A 15,561-nucleotide genomic window follows, 5' to 3' on the forward strand; every position below is an offset into this window, starting at 1 on the left:
AACTCCGTCTCAAAATAAATAAATAAATAAATAAATAAATAAAATAAAAAAAATAAAACCAACACAATTCAAGCCAGGCAAAGTGGCTCACACTTGTAATCTCAGCACTTTGGGGAACCCAAGGCGGGATGATCATTTGAGGTCAGGAGTTCGAGACCAGCCTGCCCAACATGGTGAAACCTCGTCTCAACTAAAAATACGAAAATTAGCCAGGTGTGGTGGCACACGCTTGTAATCCTAGCTAATCGGGAGGCTGAGGCATGAGAATCACTTGAACTTGGGAGGTGGAGGTTGCAGTGAGCCAAGATTACACCACTGCACTCCAGCCTGGGTGACAGAGCAAGACTCCGTGTCAAACAACAACAAAAGCCAACACAATTGAACTCTTAGGAAAAGTACACCAAAGACAGCAAGACTCCTCTGGCACTAGACCAAGTCAAGCTAAGCATGTTAACCTAAGAGCATAACTAAAGCCTGCAAACAAGATAAGAAGAAAGCCTACAAGGCACGAAGTCAACTGGCATCTAATTAATCTCCTTAGGGATAGTGAAAAAGAAAATTTCAAATATGAAATCCTGCTTCCCAGGTTTGGACTGATAGATCCTCTCATGCTAACGCTATCTGGCTCTGGGAAATTCCACATCATAAATTCCCTCTAGAGCCTTTGCATTCTTTGAGTGGGTGTGCAGAAGGCTGAATGCTCACTGACATGCTTTATAACTATGTATGAATATAAGGTTAGAACATACATAAGTATACATACTTTATAAGTATATATGTTCTGACCTTATATTCCTTATTACAAAAGTACCAAGCCTAGGGGAACACATTTCAGGTATCAGTTCATGCCTTGCCTCTTCCTTCAGTAAGTTTAAAGGATAGTCAAAATCACTTCATTATCTTCCCTTCATAATAGGAATTTAATCCATATCTCAGCAGTCAATCTGCAGAAATATTGGAGGGACTAGGAAAGTTATGCAAATCTCTACTAGTCGAGGTCATATTAGTAAAAATCAAATCAAAAAGAGAAGGCCGGTCATGGTGGCTTGCACCTGTAATCCCAGCACTTTGGGAGGCTGAGGCAGGTAGATCATGAGGTCAGGAGTTGAAGACCAGCCTGGCCAACATGGTGAAACCCCGTCTCTACTAAAAATACAAAAAATAGCCAGGTGTAGTGGCAGGCGCCTATAATCCCACCTACTCGGGAGGCCAAAGCAGGAGAATCACTTGAACCCAGGGGGCGGAGGCTGCAGTGAGCCGAGATCACGCCATTGCATTCCGGCTCGGGTGACAGAGATTCTGTCTCAAAAAAAAAAAGAAAGAAAAGTTCAGAGATATGTTTTCTTCCTAAGAAAAGCTATGCAGGCGCTGTTGGGTTGCCTAAAACCAACTTCTAAATACATTTTTGGTTTTAGCTATGCCATCTCACACACCACACTGCTTGCTCCTAAAACATGTATAACAGTAAGCATTCAGAATGGGTGGGATGGCTCATGACTGTAGTCCCAGCATTTTGGGAAGCTGAGGCGGGAGGATAGCTTGAGCCCAGGAGTTTAAGACCAGCCTGGGCAACATAGTGAGACTCTGCATCTACAAAAAAATTTTAAGGCCGGGCACAGTGGCTCATGTCTGTAATCCCTGCACTTTGGGAGGCTGAGGCGCAGGCAGATTACCTGAGGCCAGGAGTTTTAGACCAGCCTGGCCAACATGGCGAAACCATGTCTCTACTAAAAATACAAAAATTAGCCGGGCATGGTGGTGCATACCTGTACACGCCTGTAATCCCAACTACTCGGGAGGCGAGGGTTGCAGTGAGCTGAGATTGCACCACTGTACCCCAGCGAGGGCGACAGAGCAAGACTGTCTCAAGAAAAAAGCAAAACAAAACAAAACAAAACAAAACGCCCAGGTTTGAAGAGACAGCTATATTTTCCTTCTGTAAATAAACGTACGGCAACAAAACATGTTGAGAGGGCCTCATGTCTGAGATGAAAAATTCCTTCTTGCTAAACAGTTGAGTTCAACTGACTGCTGGGGTGATGAAAGGGGTGACTGGCACATTGAGAGTGGGGAGGATCAGAAAGATTTGCAAAAGCCTCACAGGATCAGTTGATCAGAAGAGACAATCTGCTTCCCAACCCAGGCTGGTAATCTACCAGGCTGCAGGGTTTACTGTGAGGAGCCGTATTTCCTCCAGAGCGGGGGAAGTGGCCCATGTGAGGATGGAAGATTGTTGTCTGGACTTGAGTGAACTTTAAGGCTTTGAGTTCATCTAAAGGCTAGGTCCAAAGAAATGAGGGAGATTTGAAGCTTCCAAAGTCTCAAAATAAAAGCCCCAGGGGTCATTCTAACACAGAAAGAGGCCAGAAACCAGGAACCAGTTACCTAACACCTGTGTTATCAAGCATGAATAATGCCCCCCACCACACTATTTAGTTTCTTTTTTTTTCTCTATCGTTCAGGCTGGAGTGCAGTGGCACGATCTCGGCTCACTGCAACCTCCGTCTCTCGGGTTCAAGTGATTCTCCTGCCTCAGCCTCCCCAGTAGTTGGCACATACTACAGGTGGGTATCACCACACCCAGCTAATTTTTGTATTTTTAGTAGAGACAGGGTTTCTCCATGTTGCCCAAGCTGGTCTCGAACTCCTGAGCTCAGGTGATCCTCCTGCCTCAGCCTCCCAAAGTGCTGGGATTATAGGTGTGAGCCACTGCACCCAGCCTAATTTCTTAGCCTTAAATCAAAAAGAGCTGTCTTTGAAAATGGTAAAGAAGTAACTGGCTGGCCAGGCGTGGTGGCTCATGCCTGTAATCCCAGCACTTTGGGAGGCCGAGGCAGGTGGATCACCTGAGGTCAGGAGTTTGAGACCAGCCTGGCCAACATGGGGAAACCCCGTCTCTACTAAAAAAAATACAAAAATTAGCCAGGTGGGCCGGGCGCGGTGGCTCAAGCCTGTAATCCCAGCACTTTGGGAGGCCGAGACGGGCGGATCACGAGGTCAGGAGATCGAGACCATCCTGGCTAACACGGTGAAACCCCGTCTCTACTAAAAAATACAAAAAACTAGCCAGGCGCGGTGGCGGGCGCCTGTAGTCCCAGCTACTCAGGAGGCTGAGACAGGAGAATGGCCCGAACCCGGGAGGCGGAGCTTGCAGTGAGCTGAGATCCGGCCACTGCACTCCAGCCTGGGCGACAGAGCGAGACTCCGTCTCAAAAAAAAAAAAAAAAATTAGCCGGGTGAAACCCCGTGTCTACTAAAAAAAATACAAAAAGTAGCCAGGTGTGGTGGTGGGCGCCTGTAATCTTAGCTACTCAGGAGGCTGAGGCAGGAGAATCTCTCGAACCCAGGAGGCGGAAGTTGTAGTGAGCTGAGATCGCGCCACTGCACTCCAGCCTGGGCGACAGAGGGAGCTTCATCTGAAAAAAAAAAAAAAAAAAAAAAAAAAGGAAGTAACTGGCTGCATTCCATTCTAAATCTAAAGCCTATCTAGGGAAACTAGAATCTCAGGAGATTGCTACAAGGAAAATACAGCAGCCTTGAGGCTGTGCTGGGCCTGAGGAAGGCCACATCTGAGCAGAGTTCACCCCTTAAGCAGTAATATCCCAGTCTGGAAAGTACAAAAGTAGCTTCCAGGACACACCCAAAGCTCTGCCTCTGTGGTGACATTCCTGGGTGTGTCAAATTCATCTTCCCCCTTTCCCATCTCCTACTAATCCCTCTAGAATCTCCTCAGTGTCATGAAACTGTCCTGAATGCAAGGTGCTAGGCATTGATCCTGGCTCTGGGAACACAAAGTATAATGAAGCCACTGCTCTCCGACTAGCCTAACAGACAGGGCACCACGGAAGGCACCCTCTCCAGGCACAGCTCTTCTGTGCTAGCAATTACCTCTACACAGCACATTCCTGTTATAACAATTATTTACAAATTGGTCTCCCACACACCCTACTTCTCAATGAGCGCCAAGAAGGCAGAGAACATCTTAGCCATCTTGTTTCTCTAGCACCTGGTACAATGCTCCAAAAAGAATAAAAATACTGGTTCACGTCTGTCATTCCAGCACTTTGGGAGGCCGAGGTGGGTGGATCACTTGAGCTCAGGAGTTCAAGACCAGCCTGGACAACATGGTGAAACCCCATCTCTACAAAAAATACAAAAATTAGCCAGCCATTGGTGGTTTGAGGCTATAGTCCCAGCAACTTGGGAGACTGAGGCTGGAGAATCACCTGAACCTGGGAAGCAGAGGTTTCAGCGAGCTAAGATCGCACCGCAGCACTCCAGCCTAGGTGACAGAGTAAGACCCTGTCTCAAAAGAAAAAAAAAAAAAAAAAAAACCACGGCTGGGTGCAGTGGCTCATGCCTGTAATCCCAGCACTTTGAGAGGCCAAAGCAGGCAGATCATCTGAGGTAGGGAGTTCGACACCAGCCTGGCCAATACGGTGAAACCCCATCTCTACTTAAAATACGAAAAATTAGCCGGGTGTGGCGGTACACACCTATAATCCCAGCTACTCGGGAAACTCAGACGGGAGAATCACTTGAACCCAGGAGGCAGAGGTTGCTCACTAGCCAAGATCGTGCCACTGCACTCCAGCCTGGACAACAGAGTGTGAGACTCTGTTTCAAAAAAAAAAACCAAAACACACACACAAAAACAGCCAAACAAACAAAAACAAACAAACAAAAAACCACAATGAAAACAGTTGGAGGGGCCAGGCGCAGTGACTCACGTCTGAAATCCTCGACCTTTGGGAGGTTGAGGTGGGAGGATTTCTTGAACTCAGGGGTTTGAGACCAGCCTGGCCAACATAGGGAGACCTAAAAAAATAGAAAGATTAGTCCAGGCATGGTGGCTCATGACTGTAATCCCAGCACTTTGGGAGGCCGAGGTTGGTGGATCATTTGAGGTCAGGAATTCAAGACCAGCCTGGCCAACATGGTGAAACTCCGTCTCTACTAAAAATACAAAAAAAAATTAGCTGGGCGGTAGTGGCACATGCCTGTAATCCCAGCTACTCAGGAGGCTGAGGCAGGAGAATTGCTTGAGCCTGGGAGGCAGAGGTTGCAGTGAGCTGAGATTGCACCACTGCACTCCAGTCTGGGTGACAGAGTGAGATCCCGTATCAAAAAAAAAAAAGAAAAATTAGCCAGGCGTGGTGGCACAGGCCTGTGGTCGCAGCTACTCAAGAAGCTGAGGTGTGAAGATTGCTTGGGCCCAGAAGGTTGAGGCTGCAGTGAGCCATGATCGCACTATTGCACTCTAGCCTGGGTGACAGAGCGCGACCTTGTATCACACACACACACACACACACACACACACACACACACACACACACAAAGAAAGCCAAATAGTTGTATGGTGATAAGGACTCTAACTTCTCAAATAGAGCATCCGAAACTACAAAAAGAGTCAACATTCCCCGAGAAGCAAAGGAAAGAAAGTTTGAAGAACAAATTTACTTTCTATCCCCAAACCATGAACTTGAGAGCAGGGAGAACTTGAGAGCTCTGTCAGAACCAAGTTCAATACCCAGATATTGTTTTTTTTTTTGTTTTTTTGAGACCGAGTCTTGCTCTGTTGCCCAGGCTGGAGTGCAGTGGCCGGATCTCAGCTCACTGCAAGCCCGACCTCCCGGGTTCACGCCATTCTCCTGCCTCAGCCTCCCGAGTAGCTGGGACTACAGGCGCCCGCCACCTCGCCTGGCTAGTTTTTTGTATTTTTTTTAATAGAGACAGGGTTTCACCATGTTAGCCAGGATGGTCTCAATCTCCTGACCTCATGATCCGCCCGTCTCGGCCTCCCAAAGTGCTGGGATTACAGGCTTGAGCCACCGTGCCCGGCTCAGTACCCAGATATTGTAAAGGTCCGATAAATATTGGCCAAATTTGTTAAAAATTCACTGAAGAGCAGGCCAGGCACAGTAGTTCACGCCTGTAATCCCAGCACTTTGGGAAGCTGAGACGGGCAGATCACCTAAGGTAGGAATTTGTGACCAGCCTGGCCAACTTGGTGATACCCCGTCTCTACAAAAATACAAAATTAGTGGGGCGCGGTGGTTCACGCCTGTAATCTCAGCACTTTGGGAGGCCGAGGCGAGCGGATCAAGAGGTCAGGAGATTGAGACCATCCTGGCTGACACAGTGAAACCCCGTCTCTAAAAAAAAAAAAAAAAAAAAAAATACAAAAAATTAGCCGGGCGTGATGGCAGGCACCTGTAGTCCCAGCTACTCAGGAGGCTGAGGCAGGAGAATGGCGTGAACCTGGAAGGCGGAGCTTGCAGTGAGCAGAGACAGCACCACCGCACTCCAGCCTGGGCTACAAAGCGAGACTCCGTCTCAAAAAAAAAAGAAAAAAACAAAATTAGCCAGGCATGGGGGCACGTGCCTGTAATCCCAGCTACTCAGGAAGCTGAGGGAGGAGAATTGCTTGAACCCGGGAGGCAGAGGTTGCAGTGAGCCAAGATCGCGCCACTGCACTCCAGCCTGGGCAACAATGTGAGAGTCTGTCACACACACACACAAAATTCATTGAAGAACAAATGCAAGCATTATCCACCTTTTACTCTACCTCTTCCTTCCTAGTACTGCTCTTTACCTGGCTTTGTAACCCCTCCCCACTACAGGGCTCTAGTGGGTACACAGTCCACACCACCAGACCCTAGTCCCATACTCAGAGACCGTCCTTCACCTTACAACAGTCCCCATTCAACAAGGCCTCATCCTCCAAAAGGACTTCAGTCCTTTCCTTTCTTTTTCTCTAATAATCACTGCAGGACCCAGACACGGTGGGCTGCCCTGTGAAGCAGATTCTACAGATTCTGGCTGGCTGACAAGTGGTGAGTGGAGGTAAACGGGATGGGAGGTCTTAAAACGCCATTATTTTTCCCCATTGCAACTGGAATAAATAGTCCAAACTCTCTACTGATTGTTACCCAGATGACAAAAACAAAACTCTTTTTTTATTGAGACAGAGTCTTACTCTGTCGCCCAGGTTGGAGTGCAGGGGCACTTGAACCCAGGCGCCTCCTGGGTTCAAATGATTCTCCTGCCTCAGCTTCCCAAGTAGCTGGGACCATAGACATGCACCATCACGTCCGGCAAATTTTCATATTTTTAGTAGAGATGGGGTTTTGCCATGTTGGCCAGGCTGGTCTCGAACTCTTGACCTCAGGTGATCTGCCTACCTTGGCCTCCAAAAGTGCAAGGATTACAGGCATCAGTCACTGTGCCTGGCTGAAAAAACAAAACTCTTTACTGAGACTCGTAGGCCCCATGTAATTGGGTTCTAGCCTCCCTTTATTATCACTATTTTTTTGTTGTTGTTCAGATAGAATCTTGTTCTGTCACCCAGGCTGGAGTGCAGTGGTGTGATCTCGGCTCACTGCAGCCTCCGCCTCCCAGGTTCCAGTGATTCTCCTGCCTCAGCCTCCCAGGTAGTTGGGATTATAGGCGTGCACCACTATACCTGGCTAATTTTTGTATTTTTAGTAGAGACTGGGTTTCACCATGTTGGCCAGGTTGGTCTTGAACCCCTGACCTCGTGTTCCACCCGCCTCGGCCTCTCAAAGTGTTGGGATTACAGGCGTGAGCCACCGTACCTGGCCTCCCTTTAAACTCAACTCTTCCCCTCCCTGGCTAGGAACTTTCTCTTCCAAGCCAGGCTCCGCTTTTTATATCCTCTTTCCCACCTCAGGGCCTCTGAAGCTGCTGTCCTCTCCACAGATGTTCTTCTCCACCTGGCTTCCTATAGCATGCAACCCCTATCCCTACAGCTTTTATTGCCATTTATTTTATTTTTTTCTTTTCTCAGATTGGTGCAGGGAGGTCTCACTATGTTGCCCAGGCTGGTCTCAAACTCCTGGACTCAAGTGATCCTCCCACTGGTAGGCAGCTGGGATTACCTACCCATGCCTGGCTTATACTTTTTTGCTTTTGTTTGAGATATTGTCTAGCTCTGTCACCCAGGCTGGAGTGCAATGGCTTGATTCGGCTCACTGCTGCCTCAGCCTCCTAAGTAGCTGGGACTACAGGCTTGTGTCACACCTAACTAATTTTTTAGTTTTATTTTTGGTAGAGACGAGGTCTTACTACATGGTTCAGGTTGGTCTCGAACTCCTGAGCTCAAGCAATCCTCCTGCCTCAGCCTCCTAAAGTGCTGTGATTACAGATGTGAGCCAATCCACCCAGTCCGTATTTTTTGCTATTTACTTTCCCTCCCCTAAATCATGAACTCGAGAGCAGGGACTGTCAACACCCGGTTCCCTATGCAGTTACTGTAGGGATTCAATAAAAATTTGCTGAATTCATTAAAAAGAAAATAGGTCTTCCATCTCCACCCACTCCACTAACCCTTTTCCCAAAAGTTCTGGATTGTTCCCACACCAAGTTACCCCAATTCAATTCTTCAATCTCCTGCAGAGACATTCCTGAGTCCCATTCCCCACCACTCACTCTCCATCATCTGTCCTGGAAACTTCCCACCCACAAGCCGGGCTCGGTGGCTGGGGCCTGTAATCCCAGCACTTTGGGAGGCCGAGGCGGAATAACTGCTTGAGCCCAGGAGTTCAAGCAACTATAGTGAGACTCCCTGTCTCTACAAAATATACAAAAAAATTAGTCAGGCGTGGTGGCACGTGCACCTGTGGTCCCAGCTACTCAGGAGGCTGAGGCAGGAGGATCAACTGAGCCGGGGAGGTGGAGGCTGCAGTGAGCCATGATCACGCCACTGCACTCTAGCCTGGGCGACAGAGCGAGACGGTGTCAAACAACAACAAAAAACTTCTCACCTGCAGAAGTCCCATTAACGTACCCATTTAGTCATTCAATCGTCAAAAGTACCCTACGTGCCCATTTCTCAGCCCTACTCCCTAAACTCAACATTCTCACCCCAAGATGAACTGTTGAAAATCCTTCACGCCACTGCTCAGCCCCATAAGGCCCGTCCAGCCCGTTCCCTTTGAACCCCATATATCCCCTCGCCCTCGGGACCCCCCTCCAGCCCTCCTCAAGCGTCTCTCGTCAGTCTGCCCTCCCCGCCCTGTCCCCTCTGTCCGCCACCCTCACTGCCACGACCCTGCGTGGCCCCGCCGAGCCCGCGGGCAGCACCTGGCCTGCGCCTCGTCCAGGCTTTGGTCGGTGACGGCCATGATCTGCTGCAGGACGTCGCTCGTGTCGGGCCGCCGCGGGCGGCGCGGGGCGGGGGGCGATGGCGCGGGGCGCTGCGTGGCGGCCATGAGCGGCAGGGCCAGACGGGCGCTGTGAAGGAGCCGTCGAGCCTGGAGCACTAGCACTCGAGCCGCAGCCAACCGCCGCTGCCTGAGCTCCACGCCAGCCAGCGCTCGCGCCTAAGCCACGCCCACCACCGCTGCCGCCAGCCAACCCGTGTATTGCACTGCCTACAGACACGCCCCTTCATCGCCGTCAGCCAACCGGCGCCACGCACCGCCCCGGGAGACGCCCCGAACTTCCCTCACCCCGGGCTTGGACTCGGTTAGCGGTTGCCGAGGCAACGGCACTTCTCACAAGCGCCCTCCTCCAGCCTGAGACAGGGCAGCGCTGGCTCCGCTCCAGCCAGAGGCCCCCATCCCTCACAACTCCCGCGGTGCACGCCTCCTTCAGCCCCACTCATCTCCTCAGAGTTCCTGCTCCTCCTCAGAGCCCCCTGCTCCTCCTCAAAGCCCTCGGTCCTCAGAGACCCTAACTCCCCGGAGCACCCCAACTCTTCCTTCAAGCCACCCTCTCCTCCTCAGAACCCCACACCTCTTATAGCTTGATCGACAGCCCCCATTCATTTCCAGAAGCCCCAAGCCCCAGACCCCTGCTCAGTCCCTCTAATGCTCCCTGCAGCCTCAGACCCATCAGGTGGGCCACTGGGGCCCCTGGCTCTTCCTCTAGAGCTTTCCACGCCCCCTTCACCCGGCCAAGGGGGAGCACAGGTGTGCGTGGTTGATGGCAACAAGAAGGTCAGAACGCAGCGCTTTTCTCCACTGAAGAAATCAATTCCAGTCACCTTTCAAGGTCCAGCTAAAGAGTGACCTCGCTTGTTTACGCAGTCTACAGTTCTGGGCATAGAAAATGCTACCACGTGGTTACCGAATGAAGGAAGGAGGTTTACTGAGAGCCTCCCCTGCAGTGCGCCCCAAATCAGAGCGAATCCTCACATCTTTGTTTCTAGCCCTTAAGACACAGCATCAGAGGTTCCTACTGCACAAGAAAAGGAACTGGGCGGTGGCTCACGCCTGTAATCTAGCACTTTGGATGGCGGAGGCGGGAGGATCACTTGAGCATGGGAGTTTGAGATCAGTTTGGGCAACATAGTGAGACCCTGTGGTGGTGCACGCCTGTGGTCCCAGCTACTTGGGACTTGAGAGGCTGCAGTGAAAGGATCACTTGGGCCCGCGAATTTGAGGCTGCAGTGAGCCATGATTGTACCACTGCACTCCAGCCTGGTTGACAGAGACCAGGTCTCAAAAAAAAAAAAAAAAAAAAAAAAGCCGGGCGCGGTGGCTCACGCCTGTAATCCCAGCACTTTGGGAGGCCGAGGCGGGCGGATCACAAGGTCAGGAGATCGAGACCACAGTGAAACCCCGTCTCTACTTAAGATACAAAAAATTAGCCGGGCGCGGTTGTGGGCGCCTGTAGTCCCAGCTACTCGGGAGGCTGAGGCAGGAGAATGGCGTGAACCCGGGAGGTGGAGCTTGCAGTGAGCTGAGATCGCGCCACTGCACTACAGCCTGGGCGACAGAGCAAGACTCCGTCTCAAAAAAAAAAAAAAAAAAAAAAAAAAAGGAATGGACTGGACATGAATCGCTTCTCCAAAGTCACAGAACCTCCTGGAGCCTATTTGCTATGAGGACAGGCTCCAGATGTGGGCTCAGTAAAAGGTCCTTAGCCTGCTGGCTGGGAACCCTTCCAGGGCTGGGCCCATGTTCTCTCCATTGCTGCTGGGGAGGAAATTCAAACACCATCTGGAATGGCTGGATTGGAGAGCGTCCGGAGACTCCAAAGGGGACGGTAGGGAGTGAAAATGAAAGACATGGACTGAGTGTCTGGACAATAGGGAAAGCTCTGTGATGAAGGAAACCACCGACACTTGGCTGCAATGACAGGAAGTAATAGATTGCATGGGAGCCACGGAGACCAGTGCCTGTTCAAAAGGTCACCCGCAAGCACAGCACTGCCCAGGAGGCCTGAACAGTAGTGGCCTTCAGGCTGGGTGCAGTGGCTGACACCCGTGACCCCAACACTTTGGGAGTCTGAGGTGGGAGATTACTTGAGCCCAGGAGTTCGAGACCAGTCTGGGGAACATAGTGAGATCCCATCTCTACAAAAATAAAAATTAAAAAATTAGCTAAATTAGCTGGTCATGGTCTCAGCTACTTGGGAGGCTGAGGCGGGAGGATAAGTTGGGCCCAGGAGGTTAAGGCTACAGTGAGCTATGTTTATGCCACTGCACTCCAGCCTGGATGAGAGAGCAAAACCCTGCCCCCAACCCCAACGAAGTAGTACCTTCAGAGAACTTGGAGGGCTGTGGGCACTGGAAGCTTCAGGAATCAGCAGAGGCACAAATTTGAAGCCGGCCAGGTGCTGTGGCTCAAGCCTGTAATCCCAGCACTTTGGGAGGTTGAGACGGGCGGATCACGAGGCCAGGAGATCGAGACCATCCTGGCTAACACGGTGAAACCCCGTCTCTACTAAAAAAACACAAAAAACTAGCCGGGCGAGGGGGCGGGCGCCTGTAGTCCCAGCTACTTGGGAGGCTGAGGCAGGAGAATGGCGTGAACCCGGGAGGCGGAGCTTGCAGTGAGCTGAGATCCGGCCACTGCACTCCAGTCTGGGCGACAGAGCGAGACTCCGTCTCCAAAAAAAAAAAAAAAACAAAAACAAAAAGAAAATTTGAAGCCACTTGGTAGAGAGGAGAGATCGACAAGAGGAAATGGGACAAGGTCTTGAAGGAGACCCACGGGGTGCAGGTTAAAACCTGGAGGAGCTGATGTGAACAGCCAGCTCAGAGAGCCTGAGATAGAGTTGCCTTTTTTTTCTTTTTTTTTTTTTTTTGTTGAGACAGAAGTCTTACTCTGTCGCCTAGGCTGGAGTGCAGTGGTGCGACCTTGGCTCACTGCAACCTCCGCCTCCCGGGTTCAAGCAATTCTCCTGCCTCAGCCTCCTGAGTAGCTTACAGGCACCCGCCACCACGCCTGGCTAATTTTTGTATTTTTAGTAGAAATGAGGTTTCACCATGTTGGCCAGGCTAGTTTCAAACTTCTGACCTCAGGTGATCAGCCTGCCGCGGCTTCCCAAAGTGCTGGGATTACAGGCATGAGCCACCTCGCCCGTCCCATAGTTGCCTTTTGGAGGTCATCGGGGGTTTCTACTGCATAGAAATTAGTTGGCAGCCTTGGTACTCAAAGTGCCCGGCCAGGCCCAGTTAATAGAGAAGGACCTGGGAGTTTTGGGTTCTTTGACAATGCGTATTTTAGTGGTTTAAGAATTTGGCACAGGTGGCTGGGTGCGGTGGCTCATGTGTGAGTGACCTGGGTTCAAATTCTAGCTGTTATTCAGCATGGGACTCAAAAGTAGGGACATAACCCCACCTCCTCACTGGTGAGGTGGGAGCAGAGAATGAGATCCTGGCACACACTGTGCCTTGGAGGGGGCTTCCCTGAGCATCTCAGAGGGGGATGCATCACGGGTCTGGCACTCATGGGTTGGGTGCTATGGGGTGAGGTAGGGAAAGCCCAGCTGAGCTTGGGACCAACTCTGGGCTTTGTGGGAATCTGAAGTCCCTTTCCCAGGGGCCTCTCTGGTCCCTTGGGGAATGTATATGCCCTCTTCAAGCTGTGTTAATCATGGGCCAGAACACAACATGTCTGAGTCAGTGTTCTCACATAAAAATCAATAAGACTGGCCAGGCATGGTGACTCACACCTGTAATCCCAGCACTTTGGGAGGCCAAAGCGGGCAGATCACGAGGTCAGGGGTTCAAGAGCAGCCTGGCCAATATGGTGAAATCCCATCTCTACTAAAATACAAAAAATTAGCCAGGCATGGTGGTGCATGCCTGTAGTCCCAGGTATTTGGGAGGCTGAGGCAGGAGAATCGCTCGAACCTCGGGTGGGCGGAGGTTGCAGTGAGCTGAAATCATGCAAGACTCTGTCTCAAAAAAAAAAAAAAAAAAGGCCAGGCACAGTGGCTCATGCCTATAATCCCAGCACTTTGGGAGGCTGAGGTGGGCGAACCACCTGAGGTCAGGAGTTTGAGACTAGCCTGGCCAACATGGTGAAACCCCATCTCTACAAAAGTACAAAAAATTAGCCAGGCATGATGGTGGGTGCCTGTAATCCCGGCTACTTGGGAGGCTAAGGTGGAAGAATCACTTGAACCTGGGAGGTGGAGGTTGCAGTGAGCCAGGATTGTGTCATTGCACTCCAGCTTGGGCGAGGGAGAACAAGACTCTGTTCTGGCTAAGGCCAGTGGATCACGAGGTCAGGAGGCCTGGCCAATATGGTGAAACCCCGTCTCTACTAAAAAAAAATACAAAAAACTAGCCGGGCGAGGTGGCGGGCACCTGTAGTCCCAGCTACTCGGGAGGCTGAGGCAGGAGAATGGCGTAAACCCGGGAGGCGAAGCTTGCAGTGAGCTGAGATCCGGCCACCGCACTCCAGCCTGGGCGGCAGAGCGAGACTCCGTCTCAAAAAAAAAAAAAAAATTAGCCCGGGGCATGGTGGTGCACACCTGTAGTCCCAGCTACTCTGGAGGCTGAGGCAGAAGAATTGCTTGAACCCAGGAGGTGGAGGTTGCAGTGGGCCAAGATAGGGCCATAAGATGCAGGTGATTAAATAATAAGGAATCTAAGGCTGGGCATGGTGGCTCACAGCTGTAATCCCAGCACTTTGGGAGGCTGAGGTGGCAGATTACCTGAGGTCAGGAGTTCAAGACCAGCCTGGCCAACATGGTGAAACCGTGAAACCCCATCTCTACTAAAAATAAAAATTAGCTGGGTGTGGTGGCCGCCTGTAATCCCAGCTACTCGGGAGGCTGATGCAGGAGAATCACTTGAACCTGGAAGGCAGAGGTTGCAGTGAGCCGAGATTGCGCCATTGCACTCCATCCTGGGCAACAGAGCAAGACTCTGCCTTAAAAAAAAAAAAAAAAAAAAAAAAAAAATGCCCAGCACAGTGGCTCATGCTTGTAATCCCAGCACTTTGAGAGGCCGAGGAGGGTGGATCACGAGGTCGGGAGTTCAAGACCAGCCTGGCCAAGACGGTGAAACCCCGTCTCTACCAAAAATACAAAAATTAGCCAGGCACAGTGGCAGGCACCTGTAATCCCAGCTACTCAGGAGGCTGAGGCAGGAGAATCGCTTGAACCTGGGGGGCAGAGGTTGCAGTGAGCCAAGATCGCACACTGCACTCCAGCCTGGAGGACAGAGTCACACTCCGTCTCAAAAAAAAAATTTTTAAATAAAGCACCTAAAGTGCTTACCAGTGTGCCAGGCACATCAGAGGAGCTTGAGAAATGGTAATGCTCAAATCCTGCATCCCACTACCTGAACCCCACAACCTGTGGCTGGAAGTGTGAATGCAGGTCATGGGCAATGGGATAGAAATGGCTGGGCACATGACCTTGAACCATCAGGGCTCAAACAAAAGGGCAGTGGAGAGGGAGGGGGCTCATAGGGTCCAGACACTACCCTGAGCTGCAGAGAAAGACAGGTAGACAGGCAGTGAGATGGAGGCAGAGCAACAGACAGGGGAAACAAAGAACAGAGGTAGAGGGGAACAGATGCAAGACCCCAATAAGAGAGAGGGGCTGGGCGGGGTGGCTCATGCCTATAATCCCAGCACTTTGGGCGGCCAAGGTGAATGGGTGGATCTCTTGAGATCAAGAGTTTGAGACCAGCCTGACCAACATGGTGGGACCCCACCTCTATTAAAAATATAAACATTAGCCAGGCATGCGGTGGCTCACACCTGTAATCCCAGCACTTTGGGAGGCTGAGGTGGGTGGATCATTCAAGGTCAGGAGTTCAAGACCAGCCTGGCCAACATGGTGAAACACCATCTCTACTATAATACAAAAATTAGCCGAGTGTGGTGGCAGATGCCTGTAACCCAGCTACTTGGGAAGCTGAGGCAGGAGAATCGCTTGAACCCAGGAGGCAGAAGTTGCAGTGAGCCGAGATCAAGCCACTGCACTCCAGCCTGGGCGACAGAGTGAGGCTCCCTCTCAAAAACAAACAAACAAACAAATAAATAATAATAAAAATACAAATACAGAGATTAGCTGGACGTGGTGGCATGTACCTGTAATCCCAGCTTCCCCTGAAGCACGAGAATCTGGAACCTGGGAGGTGGAGGTTGCAGTGAGCTGAGATTGTGCTATTTTTCTCCAGCCTGGGCTACAAAGTGAGACTCTGTCTAAAAAAAAAAAAAAGAGAGATGGAATAACAGCCAGCCAGACTGAAGAAGAGGGAGCACAGGGCCAAGGAGATACCATGTTGAAGGATCCTTGCTGGACCTGGGCCAAGGTAGACAATTCCGGGACACATGGAGAGATACA

The 15,561-nt window shown here is 50.8% G+C and overlaps 1 protein-coding gene across 3 annotated transcripts in view; it reads right to left on the bottom strand.

Annotated features, from left to right (window-relative positions):
• The window catches only part of LOC105494716 (PBX homeobox 4), a 63,280-nt gene extending 47,887 nt beyond the window's left edge, over nt 1-15,393 (bottom strand). Inside the window, exon 1 of one of the 3 annotated variants that reach the window (XM_071086993.1) lies at nt 15,306-15,393. Coding sequence is in view for 1 of the 3 variants with exons in the window: in XM_011763846.3 (XP_011762148.2) it covers nt 9,106-9,233 (128 nt within the window). In the remaining 2 variants the exon portion in view is untranslated. Of the gene's footprint in view, nt 1-9,105; nt 9,339-15,305 lie in introns of those variants that run through there. The other 2 variants (XM_011763846.3, XM_071086992.1) reach the window with 2 other exon arrangements.
• Between the last annotated feature and the right edge of the window lie 168 nt (nt 15,394-15,561).

The sequence above is a fragment of the Macaca nemestrina genome, chromosome 20 (genome assembly GCF_043159975.1).
Source record: "Macaca nemestrina isolate mMacNem1 chromosome 20, mMacNem.hap1, whole genome shotgun sequence".
In the NCBI taxonomy this organism is placed as follows: Eukaryota; Metazoa; Chordata; class Mammalia; order Primates; family Cercopithecidae; genus Macaca; species Macaca nemestrina.